At 35.5% G+C, this 12,823-nt stretch overlaps 1 protein-coding gene across 2 annotated transcripts in view; it reads left to right on the forward strand.

Annotated features, from left to right (window-relative positions):
* Nucleotides 1–12,823, forward strand: part of LUZP2 (leucine zipper protein 2) — a 467,078-nt gene that overhangs the window by 347,010 nt on the left and 107,245 nt on the right. For both annotated transcript variants that reach the window (XM_032413845.1, XM_032413846.1), the window contains exon 7: nucleotides 3,969–4,031. In XM_032413845.1, coding sequence (XP_032269736.1) covers nucleotides 3,969–4,031 — 63 coding nt within the window. The remainder of the gene's footprint in view (nucleotides 1–3,968; nucleotides 4,032–12,823) is intronic.

The raw sequence follows: 12,823 nt of genomic DNA on the forward strand, positions 1-12,823 counted from the left end.
TCTCCATCTTTTTATTATACTTACAATCAGCAGCATCATTATCACAAACTTAATTTTACTTCAGACTTGTGAAAACTTCATGACTCACAGGCATCAACATGTAAAATGACATTTAAAATTATTAGTTTTAAAAATTACTAAAATCCGGCAACCCTCTTGGGTCCCCTCCCTCCTTGGGAGTTTTGTACTATCACTTTGCTATCACTCAATAAACCTTGCTTTGCTGCCCACCCAAAAAAATTACTAACATCCCCAATATAGTAATAACTCAATGGTTTGAAGTTTACCCTTCTGACAATTTTAACTTTTCAAAATGATGCCCTAGGAAGCTAAAAGAAAACAAAATGTCATGGGGTTTTAGATCAATGTGCGTTACAAAATGCGCTCAACTCAAAATGCACTTATTCTTACTGTGCATACTCTTAGATCTTTAGATAGGATTTTGCTTTTTAACTCACTGAACATTAGAAGATGGCTGGAATATACAATGCAGAGAAGTGATGACTGACTGTGATGAAAATTTCCAAAAAAAAAATTTCTAAATAATCTTAACTAAGCTCAGGAAATCTAACTGTTCTTGCTAACTTAGTGCAGCACAAAGATATGTAGCCTTTTATTATAGTTCCTGAATGAATCACTGCATAACACAAAAATTGATGTTTTAATAATTAATTCAAGTTATGAATAAAAGTTTAAATTGTATTCTGTGCATTCAGCATAAATATGCATTAAAATGAATACCCAAAATGGTTAAAATTAGTCTTTTCTGACACTTAAAAAATAGAGCATTAATTATTTGAAAGAGTAGAAGTGAAATTGAGCAAATCACGCACACCATATGTAGTGGTAACCTCTCATTCCCCATTGATATTGGTCAACATTCGTTTGGAAAAATAAATAAATAAAGTCTGTTTACCTTAGGGACTGTCCTGGCTATAAATGAGTCCTGGACAACAGAATGAAACAGGAGGGAGACAATGCCAATCAACTGTGCATTTGAAGTTGGAGGAGATAACAGAAATGATTCTTTACTGAAATCAGTAGCACAAAATTGAGGATAGCCTCGAAAACCAGCAGATATCTTGGAGATGAAATTAATGTAACAAGAGAGAGATGCTATGTCTGAGATATCATTATTCGGGGTTACTTGGGGAATTTTGTGCCAGGAGAACAGAGCTGTAATGTAGAATCCTGAAGCAGAAGTATAAATTCAGGAGGCTGGGGGATTCAAGTGAGAGTTTTTATTCTCGAGAGCTAGGATCAACCCTACACATACAATGATGGCTCATTGTCTTCCATGAATTATATCATGCATTTCACTTTCAGTAAACATATCAAGGGAAAGAGGATGACTTTTTATGGAAATGAAAAAAATAGTAGCTAGTTTATTAAAAAAAACAAACAAACGAATCCTTGCTTCTTCTGGGTATAGAGTTTAATTGCACAGTTCTGAATTGTTAATGAGTCAAATTCTTTCTCCCTGCTTCTCACTCCCCCCTCTCAAATCACCACTCTCCCCCCTTTACTTTTCCTCTCTCCCTCTTTCCTTGTCTCGTCTTCCTTTCCTTTATTTCTTTTCATTTTATTTTCTTTTTGTTCTCTCTTATCAATTTCCTGATTCAATAGATCCCAGAATGCAGCTGGTTCATGATAGTGATGTCTGCGAAAACTGTTTCTAATAGTAGAGCCTTGTAGTGGTGTACCACAGACAACACTTTTAAGACTCTAATTGGTGGTGCTTCCAGCATTAGACAAGAATTCAGGAATTATAACACCATCATAACAGTCTCCTACTTGGCAAACTCTCCTATCTTGCATCATTAGACATGTTCTGAATATAACAACAAACTGAACCATAGTATAGCTGCAGTTGATTCCATGAAAGACTCATATACATTCAGTGTAAGCTAGGAAAATTATAATATTTCAAAAAACATGAGTGGGCTTCATTTGTTGAAGAGGACCTTCATATCAACACAGTTTATTGGGCTATAATAGTCCCATGAGGATCTTGTGTTTAGTATATACTATGGCCAACTACTTTTAAAATTGAATTTTATTAAGATATAACTTGCATACAATTCATCCTATTTAAGTATACCATTGGATGGGTTTGATCAAGGTATATATTAAAGATACAGAACATCATCATCCCCAAAGTTTTCTCCTGCTGTTTTATAATCTCTACCACAAATCCCCAGCCAAGGTCAACTACTAGCCTATCCTTTTGTCTTTTTTAGAATATCATATAAATGGCATTATACAAAAGATAGCTTCTAATGACTGGATTATTTCACATAGTATAATGCTTTTGCGGAGGGTATGTGCTATGGTGAGCGCTGTGAATTGTGTAAGACTGTTGAATCACAGACCTGTACCTCTGAAACAAATAATACATTATATGTTAAAAAAAAAAAAAAGAAGAAGAAGAAGAAGAAGATAGCAGGAAGGGAAAAATGAAGAGGGGGAAATCGGAGGGGGAGACGAACCATGAGAGACGATGGACTCTGAAAAACAAACTGAGGGTTCTAGAGGGGAGGGGGTTGGGGGGATGGGTTAGCCTGGTGATGGGTATTGAGGAGGGCACGTTCTGCATGGAGCACTGGGTGTTATACGCAAACAATGAATCATGGAACACTACATCAAAAACTAATGATGTAATGTATGGTGACTAACATAACAGAATAAAATTTAAAAAAAATCTAGTTACTCACCAGAGTGACACATTAAAAAAATAAAATTAAAATTAAAAAAAAAGAAATCCATCCACACTGTTCTTTTTTTTTTCCATCCACACTGTTACATGCTTCAGTACTTAATTCACTTTTTAAAATTGCTCAACAGTATTGTAGTATTTCATGAATGTACCATAAAATGTTTGCTATTTACCAGTTAATGGACTTGTAGGTTGTTTCCAGCTTTTGACTCTTATGAATAAAGATACTATAAACATTTATGTATGTAGAAAGAATTGCTGTATAATGCAGTTTATGTACGTTTGACTTTATAAGAAACCACCAAACTGTTTCCCAAAGTGACTATACCATTTTATATTCCTATTCACCTATTTTACTATTTTTTTCAATTACCATTTTTTATGTGACTATGATAATCTATTTGTGTTTTTGTTCTCCTATGGAGGTGTCAGAACCTGTAATTTTAGATACAGGACAAATAATTGAGGTCCTTATGTTAGAATGTTTGAAATTGGGTCTGCTCTGGAAAAATGGGAAGACAGGATCATCATCTGTGGCTCACCAGGTATATTTCCATTAGTAGTCAAACGTGTCCTGCTGAGAGAAATTTCCTTGTTATAAAGCACTTTTATATTTGGCATAGTTCTCTTAAAAAGTGTGTTCTTCTACAGAGCAAACACCCTTCACCTCAGCATCTTAGCATTCTAGCTGTCTTCTTTGCTTCCTGTCACATTTGCTTGCTGCCTTCCCTTTGGACATACGTCAAATTCAAACTTGGTTGTCAGTTTAAATTTCACATATTTGATCTTAAAAGGGAAGTAATTGTAAATAAGCAGTGAAAACTGAGGCATACATATACATAGGTATATTTAGCATGTAAAATTAGATTGTTGGACATGCTCTGGTGACTAAAATTCAGTGTGTGTGTGTGTGTGTGTATTCTTTTTTGGCAGGAGGGGAAGCTGGGGAGAGAAACAAACTACTTCCTTTAAATATTGCCTTTTAAACAGTATGGTTCCTATTGTGTGTCAACTATACTCAAAAATTAAAAGTTAAAAAGTAAAATTTCTACAAAAATTAAACAACATGGTTCTTTTGCACAGGCTTTGGTTTTGTCCTGCCTAGACTAGCTGGATGTCCAACTTCGAAGGCAGAGATTAAGCTTTTGCTTGACTGCAAAATTCGTTCTTGTACAGTTTAAAATAATTTTCATCTTTAAGTTCGAAAATATAAATGAAATTGAGCCACTAATCTATGTTTCTGTTCTTACAGTCAAAAAAAATCCAAGCCCAGCTGAAGGAGCTTCGTTATGGGAAGAAGGATTTATTATTTAAGGTGAGCATCTTTCTCCCTTCCCTCTCTACCCTCCCAGTACATAAACTATAATATCATTTAGCTTAAATTTAATTTCTGGATTTTTGTAAGAATTACAGCTGTATTTGACTGCATTGAAGACACTTTCATTTTCTTGCCTTCTTAATTAATGGAGACAAATGCAGATATGGTTTCCTGGGTACATTCTTAATCAAAGGCAGGCATCATTCCAAAGTGTTTAAAGTCCCTTTGTAACCTTCAATTACTTTAATTCAATATTTAGTAGTGTGGTCTTTCAGAATATTTACATTAAGGACAGCATAGATTGAGTGAATTTCCAGAGGTGAGATCCACTGGTGATCTACATTCTTGACCTCCAGAGATCCCTGCATAAATCTCTTTATTACTAAGAGTCTTTATATTTAATCATTGTTGATTGACTTTAATTATTGATACTTTTCTTTACAAGACTGTCAAGTCAAGATCTATGTATAGGTAGACATCTACCACAAACTATGGAATAATGGCCTCCCAAAGATATCCACTTGATAATTCCTGTAACCTGTGAATCTTATACCTTATGGCAAAGGAGACTTTGCAGATGTGATTAAGTTAAGGATCTTCAGACAGGAAAGTTTTTCCAAAATATCCAGGTGAAACCTAAATATAATCATACAAGTCCTTATAAGAGTAAGACAAAAAGGCCTAAATATGAAGATTATGTGATCACAGAAGCTGGAGGAGGAAAGACAGTGTAATTTAGAATTTCCTTCCTATAACCTCCAGAAAGAACCAGCCCTACCAACCCCTTGATCTTAGTCCCATAAAATTTATTTCAGATTTCAGACTTTCAGAAGTCTAAGAGAGTAGAATTGTTTTGTTTTGGTTTGGTTTGGTTTGAAGCCACTTAGTTCATGGTAGTTTGTTATAGCAGCAAGATGAAACTTTCTTTTATCTCCCTTGAACAGGGGGAAATAAAAGGTAGGTGTCTTTAATTGTTGTGCTTATGGTCCATGTGCATTTCCAAATGCAGTAAAATGATGGAATTTTAGGCTCTTAGGAGTAAGAGTAATGATTTGCTTAATAAATAATAAATACGAATTACATTGTGTGTAATATTTAAAAAAAATGTTTTCATTACAATGATCAGCTCAATCTACAAGCACAAGGTTTAAATTAAAGAGGGATAATAATTCCTCATTTTATTTAATGGTTGGAAAATCCTGCAATTTTTCTAATGAAAATAATAAGAAATGACACATTTCTCTTCTTTAGCCCCTTTACTTTTGGCTCAGAGTCGAGGGAAGGTGTTCCTATTATGTTAACCAATATTTACTAAATACTCATTCCATGTGACGCATGAATCTGGACATTATCTTGCCATTTACTCTTACATAAATATGCTTCTTGCTATTTCTCTGACCTCATTTACAACAAGATATTCCCCAGCACACCAAGAAAACTGTGAATGAATTCTCATTAATGCTTACAGACCCCTGCTTCTCAACACTCTGTTCATTTTATGTCATATGTAGATAAAAGTATAAAACCCAAGGCATTTGTCTGTCTACCTTTAATCTTTCATACTGAGACTTGAGCTCAGGGTATCTTAACTTTTATATTCAGGTTGGCTGTAGCTCTTTGCAGTCATCAACAATAAATCACTGAAATTGGAAAAGAAAGGGCATGCATGTCTGTGTGTGTGTGTATTTTCATTTGTAGAGAAATTTCTAGTTCTCTATGAATTAACTTAATATCAGGAATATAATGAAACAAATCCTAACTCCCTAGAGCTGATATGTTTTAGGTAGTAGGCTGAGAAGTTTATGTGAAGATAGATCACATGAGGCCTTTTTTAAATCTTTTGAATTTCATTTCCCAAATTGAAGAGTTAGCGAAAGAAAATTTGGGAGAAGAGAATAAGGAGATCCAATAATTTTCAGTGATTTACTTCTTCATAATATGCTAGTTGTTGAATATACATTAGTGATTTATCAACTTTCAGAAATTACCCAAATCAGGATTTGTTGAAACTCTTTATGACTTGAAAATGAGACATTATTTGTAAGCCTTGTTATTTCATGTCATTTTGAAAGGAGCACTTACATATGAAATCAGGTGAATTGTGTGTGAATAGACCATGAAGCTGCATAAATTAGGATGCCTTCAGCATATACACTCCCCAAAAAGCTATTTAACAGCAAGATTTTTATTAAATAACAAGAGGTCTATAAACGGACAATTTTTTGGCTTATTCGATAGCTAAACAATGTCAACAGGACCAAGTTTTTTGGTTTCCCTACTTTTCCATATCATGATCCTCAACTTACTAAGTTTTGATTCCCCCCTTGTATATAATAGTGGTTAAAGATTTATAGTATGTGGTAGAAACTCACGTACATGGTCCCAAAGGGCAAGGGACCACAGAGATTCACCCATGCACTTTTGAAAATGAACACACAGAATATCTTTGGTAATAAGACGAGTAGTAGAGGATTCCATTTCAAGTAGTTTCCCTGAAAATCTGTTCAGTTTTGAATAGATTTGATAGTCTGTAATAAAGATAGACTTTGGAGGAGGAATGTATGGCATGTGCTGACAATTGCCAGACATGTTGATAAATTCAGTATCCTTATTATTGTTTGAGAGCTGGCTTTTGATTGGGAAAGCTGCCAGTAGTAAACATTCTCCACTAAAGGAAGAAGTGAGGCCCTGCTGTTAGTTACCCAAGACTCGTGTTACTTTTTATCCTCCTTGATTCCACTTGGAGATGATATCCTCTGGAATATCTACTCTCTATTTTACTGCTCTATTTTACTTTTATATATGCACTTGTTTAATTTCAGAAGTATTATTTTCTCATTGTAGAAAAATATTTTGAAAAGCTAAAAGAAACTGGGGTACCTGGATGGCTCTGTTGGTTAAGTGTCTGACTCTTGATTTTGGCTCAGGTCATGACCTTAGGGTGATGGGATTGAGCCCCACATCGGGCTACATGCTCGTGCAGAGTCTTCTTGTCCCTCTCCCTCTACTCCTCCCCCTCCCACCCCTGATCACTCTTTCTCTCTCTCTCTCAAATAAATAAATAAAATCTTTTAAAAAACCCTAAAAAATCCACTTAAAATCCCATCACTCAAAGCACACAGTACTTGGAAATATTTTATATTTCTGTTTAGTTCCTTTTATACCAGGCATAATCTGCCTTTTGGTTTATATATATATATATATATATATATATATATATGTTAATAGAGATTGCATATTCTGCTTTTTCACGTAATTTTAAAACATAAAGCATCCTTTAATAATTTCTTTGTAAAAATCTAAATGAATAATTTTTCATATGTATATGCGAAAGTGTCTCAGCTTTAACCTTATAAATATTTGTGCAGCTGTCTATTTGTATATGTGTGTGTTGTGATTTTACTATGATGAAAATGTGTTATTTCCAACTTGAGATATAATTTTTTTTGAACATACATATAACTATAAAGTAATTCACTAAAATTATTGAAAAATTGGGATGTTACTGATACCTAGTACACTTTTTTGAGTTTCGATTTTTTTTTTTTACTTTATTGAAGAATAATTGACAAATGCAATCGTATATACTTAAAGTGGTGTTCAGAGCGGCATTGCACAGTCCTGGCACCGACAGGCTAGAACCATGACCTGGGACCCAGGCGCAGGGCGCAGAGCATCTGCCAGGTGGTCCTCAGCAATGACTGGTCAGAGCCAGGACCTGGGAACTTGGAAGGCAGGGCTCAGAGCAGTGGCAGCTTTATCACATTTATGGCAAAGCACTGAGGCATGCATCCCAATCCCAGAAAGTGGGGTTTGGGGACCCTAGGGGCACGTCTCACTGCAACAACAGCTCCAGCCCTGGGGAGGGGTTGTAGCAGCAGGGACTCTGGAAGGCTCCACCAGCTGGGCTCAGCATTGGAGAAAACTATGCAAATCCTTGGTAGCAAAGGCTGCAAACTTCCATAGTGGTGAGGCTTGCTGGGGTTCTTCTGTTCTTCCTTTTCCTACGGGGTGAAATTTCTCTGTGGGGATTCCTCCTGGCACTGAGCTACCCGGACTGAGGGGGCAAGGTGGCATAGATTAAATGCTTCCTATGGTTTTCTATTTGGCCACCCTCAGATTTGAGTCCCACAGTGTTTTGATTGCTTCTTCATTGTAGTTCACAGCTTTCCCTGAGCTATTTTCATCTGTTTGTAGTTGTTTGTTTATTGTTTTTGTGGGGGAGACAAGTGTTGGGACCTCCTAGCCCCCAGTCTTGCTGATCTCATCCTTTTTATGGCTGTGTGATATTCCGTTGCCTGTATATGTGTGTGTGTGTGTGTGTGTGTGTGTGTGTGTGTGTAGTTGCTTCCATATCTTGGCTATTGTAACTTTTAAAGATCACAAGTGTTGGCTAATAAAAGTTGCTACGATTTTAGCTGTTCACTTAGATTTACAAACTTAAGTTCACTTCATGAATTTTCACTATGGAAGGAGACAAGATGGCCTTTTCATTTCACGTCACAAAAATAGGAAACAGGATGAGAATCATGATGCCTTCTATGTACTTAGCATTTTATACTGTACCCATTGCTGTTATGAACATTAATGCATCCTCATCCCAACCCCTATGAGAGAGAGAAGTTGTGGGAATCCATTTAACAATGAGGAAATTGAGGCCTTCAGAAGTTTGACAGTGAAGGCCACCAAAATATTTATTTAAAAAGCAAATTTGTTAATAGATCGAAACTATCATAGTAGATTCACTCATTCATTCATTCATTCATTCATTCATTCATTTAAAATTGATCTGACTTGTTGGAGTATCATGTCAAGTATATATGACAGATTTATAGTTATTACTTTGATAACTATTTCACAGTATATATTTATATTATTGTATCAACATTCTGATATTTATTCCAGCATATTTGGTGACAGACCAGATATACCCATTCCCTCTGAAACTCAGACATCGACATGGCATGTGTTCTCTTTGGTATTTTCTCTAGAAACCAGATGTGCTCAAATTGATAATCGCCACTGTTGTTTGCTCCTGAAAGCAGGAACATTGCCACATGAATTTCCTTGTACAAATACCAACAAATGTCACATTATTTTTTGATGATTTGAATCTTCTATATGCAGTCGCCCTGTAATTTTTAAACCCCTGTGTAATTTAAGGTAATTTTTGTGCATCTGCCTCTCATTATCTTACATTTATCTCATTTATGTATTAAACCATTTTTTAATGAGCAAAGCATTTTTGGTGCCAGTCATTTGTTACAAGTGTCAAATTATCTCCAGTTAAATGAGCTTTGGCCCTAAAATGTAGGCATCTTAGAGAAAAGGTGAGAAGGGTTGCTGATTTTACTTTCTTACTTGATTTGACAAACTTTAAGGTTTTCAAAACACATTCATTTGTGACTCAAAATAATTCTGTGAGTCAGTTGGGGCAGGTAATAATGTCACCTTATCATGCATCAGAAAAACAAAGCCTAGAGATGTTAAAAGACTTGTCTGAAATCACAAAACTAGTAAGTGGCAGAGTTTTTATTCTGATCTTGGTCTTTGACTCCACTATATTACATTTTTCCCAGTTATATTCTATTTTGTTTCTTAGGGTTATTTATAGATTATATTTTCAAGAACTATTTTGTAATGCACTCGGAGATCTAAAGGGCAAACATGTATAGCTGGAAATATAACTTGATGACAAAAAAACCCATAACATCTGTTGGCAACTAAAACTCAGTACATTTCCTTAAAAACATAAGCATTTTTCAGTGCAAAAATATGCTGCTGCTTTCAGTTTAGAATTGGCAATTTCTTGGGACAGAGGTTTCTTTTCTGACTCCCTATATTCTTGTGGTCCACCCTACGTGTTTTTAAAACTACGGAATAGGGTATGTTCTGTGTGTAGGACACAAGAGAAAATTAATTGACCTCCCAATCAAAACAACTTTTCAGCCTTGTTGAGTCCATGCTTAACACACAAAAGCCAACAAACCTCATTTATTTTTTTCATTATTTATCTGATAATGGAGGAGACATTCAGGTTACAAAAGGACACAGATGTTTCTTATCAGAAGTTGTAACAAATTGAAATTTAGGAAACGTTAAATTTTCTTCGAAAACATTGGGATTCTCCCAAATCCAATTTTGGTGAAAATCACCAAAAGCGCAGGACTTTTTAAGAAAAGAAGCTCAGGGTTTTAAAGTGATATATCTATGATGACACAACTTCAGTATGAATTTCCTGACTTCATGTTCACTCATTTGCTCAAAATTACTGATTGACCATGTATGTTATCTGTCAGGCACTGAGCAAAGTGCTTCCCAATTGAATAAGATGCCTTCATGCTTTTAGTGAAGGATTTGAAGTCAGTGGATGCATTTCAGGAAGGTATTGACTCCTCAGAATTTGCTCATAATTTTTATGGGTTTTCATAGGGCATTTCTCTTAGAATGAAGTTTGTGTAAATTATCAGATTATCAAATGTTCTATAAACATCCAAAGTTTAACCGTTTAAGAACCATTGCTTTACATATTGGCCCTTAGCTTCTACCATTCTAAGCTGTTACTGGGCATAAATCATGTTTGTTCCAAGTTTCCTTCTCTCTCTTAATCTGTTTACTTATTAGAAAACTGAGATACAGTCTCTGCCAGGCTGATGGTTATGTTAGAAATGATTTTTAGAAAGTGTTTATAACTTTAAATAATGTTTTTAAATTTTACCATTTTAACCAAATTTTACCATTAGCTCGGGATTTGAAAAAAAAAAAAAATGTTACGCCCTATCACATAGGAAGACAAAAGATTTTAAGTGCGCTTGTGAATACATTCTAAAATGTGTGTATCTTTGTGTGTCCCTACCCCACACCCTGTACCTATTCCAAAACTTGCTAATGTGTCATGGTGCTCTTTCCCACTGAGCTTGGATCTAGCCTCAAAAGCATTCTCCTTCCAAGATGTGAAGCAGATCCTAAAGGCCAGTCACAGTTGGTACTCAAGATAAACCTGTTCGCCGTTCCTGAATGAGCTCTAAATATTTTGCCTATAGCCAGCCTTCAGTTTCTGCAGAGCTACTCTGCAAGATTTCCACACCATTGTCTTACTGTCCCAGGAAATAATAATTGTTACATATATTTCAAAGAGAAGTGTTCTATATGCTAAGGAATGTTAGAGAACAGGGCACAAGTGGGAATCTTGTGTAGAAAAACAAAATGAAGACAATGAACTTTAGATCAGCCCCAGAACATTTCTCCCTTGTTCTGAGAGAGTGGGGTGATCCTTGGATCACTGACTTTCCCTACCTATTCTCATCCTATTTATCATGTTGCATGTGCGTCTTGGCCTAACAAGCTGCCGCCCTCCCCCCACTGAGAGGGGCGCCAGTCTTTTATTTATTAGTTTCAGCTGGATGTACATTTCCTTGCTTGGAGCATATGTAAAGCAGTGGCACCATCATGAGACCTTTGGGGGGAATCACTCTCCTTCTGGGACTTGCTCAGTATACTGCCATTTCAGACCCAAGTAGGACATGTGCCAGCTGATGCACTGATTTCTTTAGGTCCTAAATGGTTTCATTTTCAGTATGTTTAAATATAAATATAAATATAAATATAGATATATATATAATATTTCAATGTGAGGCATCTTCTATTTTTTCTGAGCACATTGAAAATTTAATACATGTTTCTGATCAGATCTCATCTTAGGTTCTAATTTATAGATTAGATATTGTGTCCTTTTGTAGTCAAATTTGAGTACCCTATAGGAGTTTGGCTCAGGGCCTAAAACATCCTCAAATAGCTTTTCATCTCTAAAATATAGAATAATCACGGTAATATCTCTGTTCTAAACACATATACTCTTGTATTTGTAATATAAAATAAAAAGAACAGTGAAGATAACTTACAGTAATTTCACTCATTATGCAATTTTTTAAAAATGCCTTGTTTTCCATATCCTTTATCTTCATGGCGATGCCAAATATAATTTCAGAAAACAAGAGCAAGTTACTATTCTTTGAATACTTCCTCTTTTGGCAACACATTTTGATGTTCCCCTTTGTCATGGCAGGAGACATTTTGGAAGTATATTTGTGACTTGATTTATTTTATTTCATTTCATTGCTGTTACTCCGTTACCAGGGTGTTTGTTAACCTACGCATAATAACAGAGAAGAAGCCAATTACCTCTGAAGGTAATTGCATACAAAGCCGCTGCAACAGACACAATTTAGAGGAATTTTAAAAAGAAGAGTTCTCCATAAATTTCATGGTTTATAAGAAGGAATGTGCAGCTTCCGAAGGCTTGAGAAGAATGCCTAAGTAGTACCCACTGGGAGTCTTTCATTCCAACGCTACCACTTCACTCATTGGCCCTGGTCTATCTCATTTTTTTTTTTTTTTTACATATTTGTAACAAACGGTTTTTTAATTTTTTTAATTTAAATTCAATTAATTAACCTATAGTATATTATTAGTTCCAGAGGTGGAAGTCAGTGATTCGTCAGTCTTATACAATACCTGGTGCTCACTGCAACATGTGCCCTCTTTAATGTCCATCACCCAGTTACCCCAGACCCCTACCCCCTCCCTCTAGCAACCCTCTGTTTCCTATGACTAAGAGTCTCTTATGGTTTGTCTCCCTCTGATTTCGTCTTGTTTTTTTCCCTCCATTTCTTAAATTCTACATGTGAGTAAGATCATATGATAATTGTCTTTCTCTGATGAACTCATCTCTCTTAAAGAGAGATCCCAGGTATCTTAGCCTCTACCACTGTCATTTAGCCTTAACAAGC

The sequence above is a fragment of the Phoca vitulina genome, unplaced genomic scaffold (assembly GCF_004348235.1).
Source record: "Phoca vitulina isolate PV1807 unplaced genomic scaffold, GSC_HSeal_1.0 scaffold16, whole genome shotgun sequence".
Lineage (NCBI taxonomy): Eukaryota > Metazoa > Chordata > Mammalia > Carnivora > Phocidae > Phoca > Phoca vitulina.